Source organism: Rousettus aegyptiacus, unplaced genomic scaffold (assembly GCF_014176215.1).
Source record: "Rousettus aegyptiacus isolate mRouAeg1 unplaced genomic scaffold, mRouAeg1.p scaffold_m13_p_1, whole genome shotgun sequence".
In the NCBI taxonomy this organism is placed as follows: domain Eukaryota; kingdom Metazoa; phylum Chordata; class Mammalia; order Chiroptera; family Pteropodidae; genus Rousettus; species Rousettus aegyptiacus.
In genome coordinates, this window is record NW_023416284.1 from 166,016,275 (window position 1) to 166,033,443 (window position 17,169).

At 34.1% G+C, this 17,169-nt stretch overlaps 1 protein-coding gene across 6 annotated transcripts in view; it reads right to left on the bottom strand.

Moving 5' to 3' along the window:
* Positions 1-17,169, bottom strand: part of REPS1 (RALBP1 associated Eps domain containing 1) — a 71,695-nt gene that overhangs the window by 32,126 nt on the left and 22,400 nt on the right. For 5 of the 6 annotated variants that reach the window (XM_016132686.2, XM_016132689.2, XM_036222153.1 and 2 more), the window contains exons 2-7: positions 4,544-4,667; positions 2,758-2,954; positions 2,472-2,625; positions 1,832-1,956; positions 1,176-1,338; positions 833-896 (exon numbers count right to left, since the gene is read on the bottom strand). In XM_016132686.2, coding sequence (XP_015988172.1) covers positions 833-896; positions 1,176-1,338; positions 1,832-1,956; positions 2,472-2,625; positions 2,758-2,954; positions 4,544-4,667 — 827 coding nt within the window. The remainder of the gene's footprint in view (positions 1-832; positions 897-1,175; positions 1,339-1,831; positions 1,957-2,471; positions 2,626-2,757; positions 2,955-4,543; positions 4,668-17,169) is intronic. The other variant, XM_016132688.2, reaches the window with a different exon arrangement.

Below are 17,169 nucleotides of genomic sequence, written 5' to 3' on the forward strand. Positions count from 1 at the left end.
GAAACAGGATTTAGTTGAAGTCAAGTTTATTTAATAAGTCAGGAATTTTTTAAAACTTTGTTTTTATTGTAATTAGGGGTCTATATGTACGTACTTTTAAAGTATCAGATAGAATTACAAGTCTTGATACAAAAAAACAGCAACCCCACCCGACTATCCTTCCATTTCCTAGATGCAGGAGTGATCATTTTTATACTTAACACCTTAAACTATAAGTAGTAATGTATATGTTGCTAGTTCTTGATTTTTTAGTTGTAGGCATTATCTACCTACCTCCTACTATAGCAGTCTATATTACTAAAAACCCTATTAACAAAATTTAGGATACAGAGAAATCTGTTTAATATAAAGTAGGCACATTTATGTTTATCTGATAATTGTTTCTGAAAAGTAATTTGTGATTGTAATTTGTATTTTAATGGTCAATTCCAACTACGTAACAACTATCCCGAGTCTTAAGCCTGTATTTAAATGGGTGACAAGCACTGTTCTTAAATTCATGGCTCAGTACAGAACTTACTAAACTTGTTTAAAGCCAAATGATAAATATAACATTGTATGAGCAAACTAGCTTTTATTCCATGCATTATACTAGCAATAAGAAACAGCTGATATAGCTTTAAAATTTTTTTAAACTTTACTTAAAGAACTACTGTATCAGTATCATTTAATTCTTTGCTAGAAAGAGAGGTGATTATTTTAAGATAATACTGAGTTCTTAAGAACAGTCTTGAAAAGATTACTCTGTTTGTGTGTTAAGGTTCAAAATCTACCTGCTAGAAATTCCTCAGAAATAACCCATATTACACAACTAAAAATATGCCACACTTACCAAATATGAGAAAGTTCAAGAATAGGAAGCTTTGATTTTGTAAAAAACTCTTTAGCTGCAGATCCTGAAATATTAAAACATTGTTGTTTAATGTTATTCTGAACTTACAAATTCAAGAATAAAACACGTTAAGAGTCTTAAAACTTTTTTCACTGAAAAAAAAAGGTAACCTTGACATGCGTATATGTCATGTTTTTGGTCTCCAGTGATTATAAACTCTTTTTCAACAAACAATTTGAGAATTATCTTTTATAATCTCTGACCAATAAAACCATGTCTTTGAGATTATGAAATTGAGACTCTGAACTGTCCCTTCTAGAAGAATTTGTTTTTAACAACTCACCTGGAATAAATCCGTTTAGATCAGGCTGAATGGTTTTAAACTGATTTACATAATACTGTCTTTGTTCATCTGTTATTTTCCAGGGATCATCATAACTACTGGATTGCCTACGAATTTCATTGGCAGTTGTAGCTGATGCTACAGTTCGTACTGTTGTCTGGTCCTGTAATGAAACATTTTTTCCTCAGTACAGATCTATCTACACGATTATATGGACCAAGATTGCTAGGTTACTTATCTTTGAAAGTAAAACTTACTTTTTGTGGATGTTTTAAAATATAAGAAGTCTTCACAAACTCATCAGCAAACCACATATTTATATTCAGGTTACTGAATGTTTTTGGACAAAGGTTATATAAATGTGTAGAATGACAACAATATGTAAGCAACAAAAAGTTATGAAAATGTGCTAAGAAAGCCAAGCAAATATATTCCTAGATGCTAAAAACTTTCAAAAGTTCACTAAGGAATTAGAAAATCAGCCAAAACTTTTCGTGAAACATTCCAATGATAAAGGCACAAAGCAGAGTTTGTTTTTTTTTTTAATAAAAGTGAACTTGCATTTATAAATCTGCAATAGCAAAATATAAAAACAATGATTGCAGCAACACTTTGAATGAAGCAAATAAAAATGCAATACCAATAAAATGTCACACCTGGACAGAAGCAGGATGCATGGTTAAAAGAGTACTGGTTGGTGGAGTATCTGCAAAACTGACCCAGTTTTCTTGAGGTGGAGGTGGAGAATGCCCTGACCACACTGCATCACCAGCAGAAGAACCTAAAAGTAGAATAGGTAAACATGCTGACTCACTTTTGAAGAAAAAAGTTACCAGGTTTTTTTATTATAGCAATTTACTACACACATATTATAAAAGTTTTCTTTAAAATTCTAGCTTTGAGGAATTGTTAATTTCCAAAAAACATGGAATATTTTCTGTCAATTTAAAATGATACCTCATTTAAGTCTTTTAAATTGTTACTGTGGTTTCTTTGTCAATACTGAAACTAAATTAATATATACCCAATAGTCTGAAAAATAATCATTTATTCATTTTACCTTCAAAGAATCTGTTATCTCTAAACTTCTGTCTGAGCATCACAAATATAGGTAAATGCAATCACCACTGTTCAAAGTGATATAACTATTTACAAATTTTCACAAGTGGTTTTTGCTTCTATTTAAGGTACTTATAATTTAAAATTGTCTTGGAGGCAACCTTTAAAGGAATGTTATCAAGTTCCTTCAATTAACAATCTTTATTAAAGGAATGATACTTCCAAAGAACTTCTAACCTGTTTGTGCTTCACCAAAGGGAGACCAAAATGGTCCTGGTCCTGTAAGAGGTCTTTCACTATTTCCTCCACTGGGATGACGGTTGTGTTTCCTCCATGTGTGTGGAGAAGCTGGTGGGGACTGCTGTGGTGAAACTACTGGGGATGCAGGTTCCTAGAAAGAGTATTATTATTTTTAAATTTAAATTTTAAGACAGTATTTTCATTATTAAGGCACTCAGTAAATGTTTTTGTGTAAGCATCTACACAGTATGTCAACTGATAATACTGATGTGCATGTGGCTACCTGTTGATCAGCAGATGTACGAGACTGGACAGTATCATGGCTTATGGATCCCTTTTTCACTTGCCCCCTGCCAGGTGGTGGGGGAATTACACCAGAATAAGACCCTTGATTTTCAGAATCTGAAGAATATGAGGCTGCATGACGAGATTCCTGTTCGTTCTTTGAAGCAACAAATCTTGGCAGAGGAAGGTCCTTTACTGTTAACCACAAAAATAAGTATTACTTTAAAATAAAAAGGACACAAACCTTAAAAACTGAAGTAAGAAATAAATTAGATATTAGAGAGAATTTTTGCAAAAACTGATACAGAAGCAAGTAACACAAAATGTCTATTGCTAAAAAATTCAAACCATCATCTCCCTTAGCTTGTTTAGCTATATTAAATGTCCACTGCATATCTGATCTTATGCTTACATTTTATATTTATCTCATCTTATAACCTTATCAACCCTGCAAAGTCCCTATTTTACAGATAAGGAAACTGAAGCTCTGAGATGCCATGATCACTGATAATTAGTAACTGACAGGATCTAAACGCAGGTCAGTCTGACCTCAAAGCCTAGGCTGTTTCTGCTCATACTGATTCTCTAAAGTAAGATGTTAAGAGTTCTAAGTAAAGAAAGGAATATGTCTCAAAGTTTGTGGCTAGATCAATCTAGATATTTTTAAGGCAGAAATTCTTAAAAAATATCTTACTGTTCACCTACCAAGGACACAGTAAAAGGGGTTCAATCTATCCACTTTAGTCTGGTTTATTTCACTCCTACAGGCAGTTACTCAACATCGGTTGTTAAACAGAGAAGAAAAACAAAGACAGAATTTCTCTGCGGTAACTCATATTATTTTAGACTAGAATAATACAGCAGCAGAATCAACTTTAGAAGAAAGTATACTTCCCTCCATTGTGATTACCTGCATCTCTCCTCAGAATCTCCACACTAAGGAGGGAAAGTATTAAGCTTTTTCAGTATTTATGTAGAATTCAAAATTACCTGAAAAGAATGTAAAATCTCAACTCTTGAAGAATGTGTAGCAAACCAGAGGTCCACAATGAAAATCTCTGACTGACTGGTCAACTAAGCTTGGTACTTAAAACTATTGTATAAAAATTCCAGCATTATTGAAAACCTCAAATTTTCTCTTTCTCCTTTTCCTTATGAAAACCATTGAACTCCACCTGCATTTAAGTGCCAACCTTATAGAAATTCCATCTACTTCAACAGCAGAAGCCTCCAAATAACAGAAAATCTATCCTAGATGATACTTAAAAGGCAGTCAGATGTCTGTAACTAGGTTTTAGTCTGCCAATATTTTAATATTGTCTCTATCAATCAGAAAGTTTGTTAACAGATTATTTTCTAATTTCATATGGAGCTTTCATAGCCTTCCCAAACAAGACATAAAGTGTAATGTTGCTTTATACTTAGTAGAAAATAGAAAGAAAGCATATATAAAAATGGTTGCTACAATTCATCATTTATACCTTGATAAAATTATTCACTTAAATTCTAAGCAATTCTTAATTTATTTTTTTAAAAAATACCATTTTAAGTTTTTATATCATCAAATATGTACAAAATACATATATGTGGTAATATTTATGATAGATATAAATATTTTCCGATATTCATAAATAAAGAAAGAATAGTGGTAAAAATAAAGTTATGACACTTAAGGTCATAAATGCCACTATAATATCAGAAAGACTCAAGAGTTCTCCTGACTTTTCCTCTCTTGTGATCAGAAATCTATCTTCATTTCAGTTACTAATGTATTCCACATTTACCTGTATTAATACTTTCCACTCTTAAAGGGAAACCAGACTGGGCAACAGCTACAAGTTTCAAAGCAATATAGAACTGACTCCTTCCAAAATAACCAAGTCTTGTTGCACCACAAAGCTCCATAATCTATAAAAGAACACAATGTTAACATTAAGAATATTACTAATTATTTAAATATGCAACTGTCTAATTTCTGTTGATAACTTCTCCAAAATATATATTGCATATTACTCTCAAATGACAACCAACTTCAAGTTTCAAGTTTATGTGACTGCAAATAAAAAGGCACTGACCTTACAATAAGGTTATCATTCTCCTATTTATTAAAATCCACGTGATAATTTTATTTTATTAGAATAACTATTTTTTCCTAAATGTCATATTTTAGAAACAATCTACCATTCACTCTTCTCCATCAACACTGTGCATACAAGAGCCATGCAACTAGATTATGCAGCCATTAAAAGTAATAGTCATAAAATGACATATTAAGTGGGGAAAAATCAGGACACATAATTTTAACCACATAAACACAAATTTGAAAATAATCAGCTATATAAAAATTCTATCAGCAATTTTGTTGAGATTAAGAGTAGGACTTGTTCCTCATTTGCCAGATTGTATTTAATGTGGTTATACTCTTTCCTTTAAAACGATAAATTGTGTTTGCTTGCTTTGTTTTTTTTTAAGGCATCAAGGCTTTCGGAAAGCTATACCAATCACTCTAGCCACTCAACAAATATTTCTGGATTGGCTACAGCAATTAAGTATAAGACTAGAGAAGAGAATTTTAGGTTACAAGAATTATAACTCCAAAAGGTGGAGTAGATGTCTATGATAAAGACATTATACTCTTAAAATAAGCACTAAGTATCCTTGTCTCAACTTCTCAAATAAATAAATTCTTATAGAAACAAAATATATTTACTGTTTCCTTTTCCCAAAAACACTCAAAGATTAAGGTACCTCAGATGTTGTGATATTAAGTCAGAAGTATGTATTTACTAGAATTTCAAAAAAGCACCTTTAAGTGGTTAAGCAATGTATTGCAATAACCATAACAATCACCATTTGTTTACATGTACAAGCATACAGTCGTTTTTGCTGAGACTGATGAGCAACAGAAGTTCCATTAAAGGGTACTGCCTTTGCATAAATTTAAAAGGACAAGGAGGATAAAAAGGCAGGTTTACATTTAAAAAATTATGAAAAGGAAGGCTATACAGGCATTTTGTTACAATTATTGTCCTTATCTACTACCCTTTTCTGCCCGTTTGGCACAAGCAATCATTACACGTCTTAGATGTTTTTGTTTATAAAACAAAGCATCTAAAATATGCCAGGTATATGCTACCTAAACGGAGGGCCTAAAAAAAAATATGTAGTGTATTTATCCTTGTTACATCCGTTCCAGGTGCCTGTGGGACACTCAGGGGACTATACCCCGGGAACAGTTAGAGATGGAGAGGTAGTGTTCAAAAGAAGGCAGCACGCTGAGGAAATGGGCTCCATACTTGGGAAGCAGACAATAGGTGATGACTGCAGCTAGGGGAGTAAATGAGATTGGCAGCAAGCCCAGAATGGTGAGAGAAAATCCTGAAGAACACCAAAACCTGAAGAATAGGTGCGAAAAGGAGCCCATGAAAAAGGGAAGGGGGAAAAGTACCGAAAGGAAAAGCAAACTAAACTTACCATAACAAAACAATAAAATTAATTATGGAATAATCATATGAGAAAACACTGTCTTACAGTATTATGAAAACAAAAAGGATACAAAACTGCAAATAAATATAATCCCAATTTTATTAAGATATGTACATATAAATGGCAGTGAATATGCCAGTGTTTATTTCTGGGTGCTGAAATTAAGGGATATTTCTATGTTGTCTTTACACGAGTCTGTATTTACTACCAAAAATATAGTAAGGTAATTGCTATATCACTATAATATACTTAAATCAGAAATTTTAGAATTTCCAAAAAGGAGAAATAGTGGGGCTAAATAAAAAAGGGAGAAAACTGTACTCTGTATTTTACAATTGGGAGATTTTTGATAACTCAAGTTGTTGCAGAGATGTGGTAAAATCTAGTTTGCAATGCATTAAGTTATGAATAAACAGGAGGAATTTAAGTGGAAAAACAGGTACTAACCAGGTTAAGATGCTTGACTCTGAAAGTTTAGAAGGGTAACTTTGCTTCTCTCCAAATCTCAGAGCCTAGTCAGTGGAAGAACTGGCTCTAGAAACCAGGTCTTTTTATTCCAAATGCAAGGCTCTTTCTACAGTGGTCAGGAGAGCAAGGAAAGATACTTTCTACTGTGTCAGACATAACAAAATTTTAAGAGTTTGTATGCCAAAATGCTATACCAGGAAGCAGGAAAAGAGATTTGAAAGGGGAGTTAAAAAGGACTCAAAGGCAGTATTTGCAGTTATTTCACCTAAAACATTCACTTTATGGCCCAAGTCAGGCATGCGTGTCACTGATTCTCTCTCCTAGCTACTCCATTTGAAAGGGCCACAAGCTCTCAAAGTAGGATAGGAGTAAAGGAGCTATAACATACAATCCACCAAAAAAAAAAAAAATGATAAAACAGTATCTCAAAGTCTGATTTATCATCACAACCTTGTAAATCAGACAAAATTTTTCTCTTAAGGAATATCTGGAACAAATTACTAAAAGTGAAACTGTTGGACCAAAGTATACACACGTTTAAGAATGCATTAGCTATTGCCAATTGCCTTTCGAAAGGTTACTGAAATTTATTCTCCCACTGTCAACATGAGAGTGCTTGATTCTCATCTTTTCTACAGTAACCTGAAAAACCACTTGCACACTTGTATGTATTATCTCTGACTCCCTATGTTACACAGTTCTGCATAGCTAATCCTGGCCCTATTTTTTAATTACTTTAGCTTTATAATATTAAAATATCTGATGGAATTAAGCCCAGCCCTCAATTTTTTTAAAATTTCCTGGGCTATTCTCTTTTATTATTATTTTTTATGGTGATATTAGTTAATGAAATCTAGTTAAGTTTCAGGTGTACAACTCAACAGTAAGGCATATATATTGCACTGTGTGTTCACTGCCCATAGTTCAATTTCTTTCTGTCACCATATATTTGACCTCTTTTACCCCATCTACCCTGCCCCCTCTGGTAACCACTAGTCTATTGTCCATGTTCATGAGTCTGTTTGTCCTGTTTGTTTGTTGCTTTTGGATTTATATCTCACATATAAGTGATGTCACGTAGTTTTCGACTTTTTCATGTAGTTTTAGCTTATTTTGCTTAGCATGATTATCTCAAGGTCTGTATGCATATTGTCACAAATGGCAGTATTTCATCTCTTCTTACAGCTGAGTAATATTCCACTGTGTATATGTACCACAGCTTCTTTATCCAATCATCTACTGTAGGACACTTCAGTTGGTTCCATGTCCTGGCCACCGTGTGGGCTATTCTCATATTATTTTTCCAAATTATCTTTAAAATCATTTATCAAAATAACCTGATTTTAAATGAGATGGCAATTTATTTAGTCTTATTCCTAATTTTAACAAGATGACTTCTAGCGTTTTATCATTAAGCATGATACTTACTGGCTAACACTAGTTCGCTCATCTATGAGTTTTATTTTGAAGTTTATATTTTCAAAAATCACAAATTTTATTGTGTGAATTTTCGGGCAGAAAACTTAAAATCCATAGTTTTTCTCTTTGGTCTATTAATATTAAGAATTCTATTAACACAGTTCCTAATATTGAATCATCTTTTGATCTCTGGAATGGATTTCATTTAGTCATGGTGTAGTACCTTAAAAAATTAATACTTAACAAAAATTTAACCACAATCTTAAAATGTTTAAGTTTTAAAATAAAAAAAACCTAAATATGAAAGTTTTAGAATTGGTGTTATATTGGCATTGTAAATACAACTAGTAAAGCTTTATATTTTGTCCTCTCTCTGGTCTGTAACACTTTAAATAGATTAGGAATTATATGTTCCTTAAAGATTTGGAAGAATTCACCTATGCACAGGGTGAGCAGCGTCTTTAACATATGTGTCTCCACGTTATTCCACATTATCTGGTATAAACTAGGTTTTCCATCCCTAAAATACTTTATAATTTCCTAGGAAATCATTTGTAATCTCCGAAATTTGAAATTTATTATCAATTCATCATTATTCAAAGCAGTCTCTTTCTTTTAATTACTACTCTACGGTCATGTCCCCTTAGTCTAAATTATGCATATTTGTGCGCCTGCTCACTCTTTCTCTAGCAGAAAGAACCATTTAAAACTCTTGTTAGAATCAGATTCCCAGAGTCCTTCCATTAGATTCTAACTAACCTAGGAAACTCAGGGCCAGCTAGGGTGGCTGGTATACTACTGATAGTCACTGAAAACTATTAAGCTTTATTTTCATAACATTATAAAATTTACATGCTCATGGTAAAATAAATAAAATGTATTTAAGGATACAGAAAAAAAAGTTCCTATAATTCCCATCATAAATAGTAATTCCCTTCATATGTTCTTCCAATTTTTTTCTACATGCATACAAACACATGAGCACACATATGTAATACATACTTTTTACAAATACAGGATCATACTGTATATAATTTTTTCATATTACAAATTAACCAGTCCTCTACTGGTGCACATTTAGATTTTTCTAGCTTTCTATTACAAATAATGGCATAAACATTCCTGTGCATCTTTGTGTACTAGTACAACTGTAGAACAAATTTTTAAAAATGGAACTATGATTTAAAATGTAACATATCGAAGCACTACAAACTCTGAATGACTGTAACATCTTGATGACCGCTGAATGAGAGGTCGAAGTTTTCATTAATTCTCTTGGCTTCATAAAGGAATATTAGCCCTAAACCAGTCAGTATTGATTTCTTTTCTGAGTGCTCTGTTCCATAATTTTTATTAAAAAGCCACTAACATCTACAGAGAAAAGATAAACTAGATTGTATTCGCTTTAATACCTAAGCTAATGGAGTCCTACCTAATGCAGTAAAGTAGAAGAAATCAGGGTCAAGAATACTCATGGAAAAGAATCAATTTGCCCTGCAAAATCCAGGGACTTACCAGAAAAGTTAAGTATCACCAAGGGTGAGACCGGGACAGAGATAAAAATTGCTATCTTTACAGTTGCTCACAGACTACTGGCAACCAGATTTTACCCTTAAAATAAAAACAAACAAAAAACTGCAAGTTAAATCTCTAAAAAATGAAATGTCAGGAAAGTACTAGGATGGTTGATGTAGATAGGGGTTGTTGCCCCAGAGAAAAAAAGCTTGTTTCGGCATTTACTAAACCAGTTTAAGAGTCAGCATCCAACCCACTCCTCCTGAAGTGAGGCAGTCTTTTGAAGATCTATGCCCAAGCACAGAGCTCAGTTTTTCTATTGCCTCATTAAGTATAAACAGGGCTACCAGGATCAACAAGCAACTGAGCAAAGCCTACAAAATGAAAGGGAACTGCCAATTTTACCAGGAAGTGAAACTCTGAGGGAAAGATATAATTCAGGGATGAAAGAACACCTAAAATTACCCCGAGTATTATATAACAGATTTAAGGCAATCCGCATCCATAAAACAAGAACTGGAGACTATGAAAAAGAGACAAACAGAGAATAAGATGTATGGAAATATATAAAGCTCAGTAGAAATACCAGAAGATAAAAAAAAAATTTCTCCAGAAGTAGGAAGGGGAAAGATGAATTGGAAAATATGAAAAAAGAAACAATGGGAATTAGAATGACCAAATTTTAATTAAAATGAAGTCTACAAAGAAGGTAGAGAAAAAAGAAGAGTAATATTTAAAGAACAAGAGATTTCTCCAAAGCTAAAGGACACAAGTTTTTCAGGTTAAGAGAATATAATAAGTTCTTAACACAATGGGTTAAAGACTTCCTAAGCATATTTCCGTGGAACTTCAGAACAGCAAGGATAAAGCAAAGATCCTATGAGCACTGAGAATAGGCTTAGGAAAAGAGGATAAAGGGGAGAGGCATTTACCAGTTAAGAAGAAATATTAATTGAACTAGAATCACACATCTCATCAGTAACACTGAATATCAGAAAAAAATGAAACAATATCCTCAAAATTCTAATAAAAAATTATTCTGTACCCAAACGTACATCAAGACAATGCAAAGAACAGATACTCGCATAGATGCAGAAATTTAAAGTTTATTTCCTATGAACTCTTTCTTGAGAAAATATTCAAAGATGGTAATCAGCAAAATTTGGAGACAATGCATCCTGGAGAAAGTAGATGTATACCAAGAAAGTGGGGAAATGAAGTTGCTGGATGATAGCTGAGAACCAAAATGGAACTACGTAGCAAAACTGACAAGCTCTGTGTCAGAAAGTAACCACCCAGGATGATTTGATCATAAATTCCTAACTGGGGAGGTCATGGAAGGTAGTCATACCCCCAGGCCTATAGCTTCCTTGGTTAAAAAGTTCATCTTTGCCTTAAGCAATTTCTTGCCACATCTAGGTGAACACGCCATTGAAATATCAGAGTAATTATCTTTTCCAGACCCCTTGTAGGTGTACTGGAATCCTCGCTGTTACCTTAGCCTGAATGCCATATTTACTTACTGTAAATGTTAAATGTTAACTGTACCCACCAATGTAAAAGAAGTATTTCTCGCTCCATTTTGCTTTTTATCCAGTTCCAGAGATTCCTGGTCCCTACTTTGCTTTCTCCCACCTCCTTAATCTACTACCAATGGATTTCATGTAATCTTTTTTACTTTGATTCTAAATGTAGAAAATAACTGCTAAACTGCCATTCTGTGGAACCATTTTCTCAATCCATTGAGATTTTGCTTCCAGGAGTGTCCTCAGTGTGGCTCAAATAAACTCTAATAAACTATAAAGTACTTCTATAGGTTTGGACAGTCTCACGTTACACAGCTATGCAACTGGCCCAGAGATCAACCAGTCATGATTTGCATAAAATGACAGAAGGCTCCAGGAGGAAGATTTTTGAAAAAAATAAAGGAGAAAGAATGGGTATATGAAGACAAATAGTACAAGAAAAAAGAAAGAACTGAGAAATTGGGGGGGGGGGAGTAGCTATATAAGAATGTATGACACTTGAATCTGTAGTAAAAATAATTAAATTGTCATAATGCAAGTACTTTTTTATTTTCAACTTTTAGATGCACTCTAAAGTCAAAATATATTAAATAAGTAGACATTTTGGCTATAGAACAAGATACAAATGTTATCAATATTAAATATGTTAAAGTGTAGCGAACCAGTTCAGTGAAGAGAAAAAGATGTGTGCTTCTGGTTTCTGGTCTAGCACATAAACAGCATCCTGGAAGGTGACAGACACTACGTCCTACCAAGTAAAAGGCTGAATAAACTGAAAAATCGAGAACTCTTCTTAGACCTTAAGAGAATTGAGTTCAGAGAGTAAACTGCTGTCCCCCAAACTGGAGACCACCAGAAGGCAATACAGTGAAACACAAGTCACTGGAGTTGAAACCCATCAGCATTGTGAAAAATAATATAAAGGCACTTCCAAATGGAGTTAAAGCTGTCATCCTGGAGGAACTGCCTTGCTTGTCTTCCTCCTCAAAGCTTCAGAATATGAAAACTTTGAAATGTTAAAACTAGGCAAAATAACCTTCTGACTGGGCTTAAAGCAGCACTGTATTCCAAACAACTGTTTGTTATGACTAAAGACATATCGCTATGCTAGCTTATCTACACCTATAGAAATTCCTTCCTTAGTCTATTAATACCTTTAGAAATTCCTTCCTTCTCTTCAAGTAAATATTCCCATTCCCTTTCTCATAAATACTTGCCTTCTCCTCCTAACTGGAACCCTATTTGGAGTTCTGCATGAATCACTGCTTCCCGAATAGCTATTCTTTTGGATCTCAAATAAACACTAGTTGCTTCTCACTTTGGCCTTGTATTTTTAGGTTAACAGCATCGACCTCCTCAAAACCAGCACCAGGAAAGGGAAGACAGAACTATAACTGACAAATTGCTGTAGGCTTAAAGTGTAGGAGTCTGACAGATAATTACAAGAGGACATAGTCACAAGGGGCCCTCACGTTTACCTCCAGGAGCTCTAGAAGGTTCTTGTGCTTCTGTTAAAGGGAGGGAAAAAAAAGAACCATTTTGAAATCCACCAGAGCATTTAGTTCTTAAGGAGGCCTGCCTTGAGGAAGGCTATTTTACCTAACCTGCTCAGATTTTATCAGAACTTAACTGACCTGGAGGAAGGAAAATACCCGACAGCAGTCCACTCTACCCAACCAGTCCCACCTAAAGGAGGATGGGACTAAGAAGCAAATGTGAAATTCACAGTCCAGAGTAGAGGTCCCCAAACTTTTTGGCACCTGGGACCAAGTGCTCCAATGAGAATCTAATGCCTGATGATCTGAGGTGGAGCTGAGGAGGTGATGCTAGCGCTGGGGCACAGCTGCAAATACAGATGAAGCTTTGCTTGCTGGCCCGCTGCTCATCTTCTGCTGTGTGGCCCGGTCCTAACAGGCCATGGACTGGTACCAATACACAACCCAGAGGCTGGGGACCCCTGGTCCAGAGGTGTAGGTTCACTAAAAGATGAGGCATAATCAGATGTTTATAAAATGTCTGTCCTCCCCTGCCTTACCACATTATTTAAAAAAGCCTATTTACAGGATTTCATTAACCCAGTATATTATGTACAGCTTTCAAGAAAAAAAATTCAAGACATACTAAAAGGCAAAAAAAAAAACATACTCTGCAGAGACAAAGCAGGCATCAGAACCAGTCTCAGGTATCAAACCAGAAGTTAAAAACAACTATGATTAACATGTGAAGGCTTTAATGGATAATGTAGACGACACGTGAGAACAGATGGGCAATGTAAAAGAGATGGAAATTTTAAGAACCAAAATAATGCTAGATATTAAGAACGCTGTAAAAGAAATAAAGAATGTCTTTGAGAGACTTATAAGTAGACTGGACATGGCTGAGGGAATTATCTCTGAGCATGAGAATAGTTCAATTAGGAAACTCTACACCTGAAAAGCAAAGAGGGAAAACACTGGAAAAAAACCAAAATATTCAAGTTGTGGGATGGCTACAAAAGGTATAATGTATGTGTAATGAGAAGACAAAAGAAGAGAGAAGAAATATTTAAAAGAATGACTGAGATTTCCCCCAAAATAATGCCAGAAATTGAACCAGAGATCCAGGAAACTAAAGTAACACCAAGCAGGATAAATGCCAAAAAAGTACACCTAGGCCTCTTTACAAAACTAACTCAAGACAAATCACAAAATAGACCTAAATATAAAACACAAAACTATAAAATTCTCAGAAGATATCACAGGAGAAAACCTAGATGGCCTGGGGTATAGCAATGACCCTTTAGATAGAACACCAAAGCCATAATCCAGGAAAGAAAAAACTGATAAGCTGAACTTCTGCTCTATGAAATATAAGGTCAAGAGAATGAGAAGACAAGTCAAAGAACGGGGAGAAAATATCTGCGAAAGGCTTACCTGATAAAGGATTGTTATTCAAAACATGCACAAAACTCTTCAAAACTCAATATGAAAACAATCCTACTAAAAAAAATGGTTCAAAGACCTTAAGAGACACCCCACCAAAGAAGAGATACAGATGGAAAACAGGAATATGAAAAGATGTCACACACGATATGTCATTACGGAAATGTAAATTAAAACAACAAGATACCACTACAAACCCATTAGAATGGCCAAAATCCAGAACACTGACAGCAAATGCTGGTGAGGATATGGAACAACAGAAACTCTCATTACTTCTGGTGGGAATACAAAATGGTACAGCTGGTTTGGTGATTGCTTACAAAACTAAATATACCCTTTACATACCATACAGCAATCATGCTCCCAAAGGAGCTGAAAATTTATGTCCTCACAAAAAACAGCACACAGATAAAACAGCAGCTTTATTCATAATTACCAAAATTTGGAAAAAACCAAGATAGGTGAATGGATAAATGAAATGGTTCAGTCACAAAATGGAATGTTATTTAGTCCTAACAAAAAATGAACTATCAAGCAATGAAAAGACTGTAATAAGGAATCTTAAATGCATATTACTATGTGAAATAATCCCAACTGAAAAGGACACCTACTGTATGATTCCAAATATATAACATTCTGGTAAAAGAAAAACTATGGAAACAGTAAACAGATGAGTAGCTGCCAGGCATTAGGAGAGGGGAGAATGAATAACTGGAGCACAGAGCATCTTTAGAGCAATGGAAATGATGGATATATGTCATCAGTATACATTTGTCCAAACCCACAGAATATACAAGACCAAAAGTGAACCCTAATGTAAACTACAGACTTTGGGTGATTGTGTCATAAACCACTCTGGTGTATGCTATGCATGTGTAGGGGCAGGGGTACATGGGAAATCTCTGTACCCTCACCTCAATTTTGCTGTGAATGTTATACTGCTCTACTAAATAAAATCTATTTTTTTTTAAAAAAGGCACAGGCTCATATTCTCAACTGAGATTAACAGAACAAGAAAAAAGCAAGTGACATTTCAAAGGTGAGAAACTAAAACTAACAAAATTTTGGCAAAGAGAGGAAAAGAGAGAAGTAACTTAAATAAGTACAATCCTTATTTACTAGACAGGATAATGTCTAAATTGATAAACCAAGATGTTAGATTTTTAAAAAGTATATAAGTAATTATGAAAAAAATGGTTGAATAAGTTCGAAGTGGTTTCTGTAAAAAAACAACACTAAGTATAGAAAAAGAAAAGGAGAGGAAAAGGAGGAAACTGTTACTGGCCAAATAGCCCAACAAAGTGCGGAGTTGTAATTCAAATTTGTGCCTTTATTCTTCAACCAAGACATGTCCATATCCACTGTCCTTTTCCCAGGATAATGTCAGCTTCCTCTGGATAAGTATCTTCAATAAATCCTAAAGCATGTCTTATAGTCCAGAGTGCCTAGTACACAAGACAATGAAAGAGTAAATTCATGAGGGAGGTTCTTAATCCTTTGCTCATAACATGAGGGATGACAGAATACTAACAACAACAAAGGTGTATGGAAGTTATTTCTTATTTGAGATAAGAAAAGACCAAAGTAAATAGATGTCAAATTACATATTTGAGCTTGAATCCATGAGCTAAATCACAAACATAAGAACTCAAATAAACAAAGAGAGATATAGTGAAACTATACATTATATTAAGAATCACACTAGCAAGCTGTCGATATTATCTCCAAAAGGAAATTTTATAAGTTTAATATAATAAAATATAATAGAAGAGCTTCCCCTACCATTATCAGGTTTAAAATGAGTGACTCTACTAGATTCATTTTTATTAACATTCTTCAGTTTAAGTGGGACTGGGTTGGTGGGCACGCTAGCTGTATTTTTTGATGGCTTAAAAGCCAAGGCAGCCTGGTCTACCTATATGCACAACACTGGCTAGCCAGTCAGTATAACTTTTATTGTTTCACTAACTTGTTAGACCAGTCCCTGTGACTCACTAGCTTTACTAATATGGGAATACTTGTAATCGACAGAAATTAGAAGAAAGTAGAGAACAATTATACTGAGTACCTATTATTAGGAAGGCTATTTACTTATTATCCTACTTAATGCTCACAACAATCCTCTGTTTGCTACCATTATCCCATCTGTAGGAAAGAAAATAGGCTAATAAGTGGCAAAGCCAGGATTCAAAACCAGGTTAGTCTGAGTCCAAAACCTTTCTATTCCCAGCTGCCTCCAAGGCACAGCTTAACAGAATGCTTAACAATGGCATGCTTATGGAGCAGTAGTTCTAAAGTGTATTCCAAGGAGTATCAGTCAAGTTAAAAGCTCTGTAGTGGAATACGTTGAGATATGTTATGTGAAAGTCCCCTTGGAGACTTCACAACATACTTTTACCCATATGAGGCAATAAAAGAATCCTACAGTCTAGGAACGAACATCTCCCCACTCCCCACCCCGCCTTTGTTGTTTAGTTGCTATTAAAATGCTTCAGGTCTAGTGGTCCACAGATCAGATGCTCTGTATAACACATTTTGAGAATCAATGTTGTAGACCTTGGAGTTCTCAAACTCTATGGTCTTAGGATACCTTACATATGCTTAAAAAAATTGTTGAGGACTCCCCTAAAGCTTTTGTCTTTATGGGTTATATTTATTCATATTTACCATGTTAGAATTTAAATTATAAAAAAAATTGAAATATATATATATGAATTCATTTAAAAACAAGAATAATCCTATTTCGCATAACATAAAATTTTATGAAAATATTTCCAAAATTTAAAAAATCAAGTGATTATTTTATACACATGAAAAAAATCAAGTTATTATTTTATATACATGAAAATTTTAATGTCCAACTTAAGAGAAGATTGTCTCACATCTGCTTCTGTTTCTGATTTATTGCAATGTCATTCTGTTTTAAGAGGATACTCCCACTTAGCCTTTTCAGATAATTCTGATACCATTTTCTGATACAACAAAACTCAACAAGTGGTAGCTGTTTAACAGTTAGTTGCAATATGGAATCTGAAACTACATCAATAACTTTTTTGCACACACACACTAAAATCC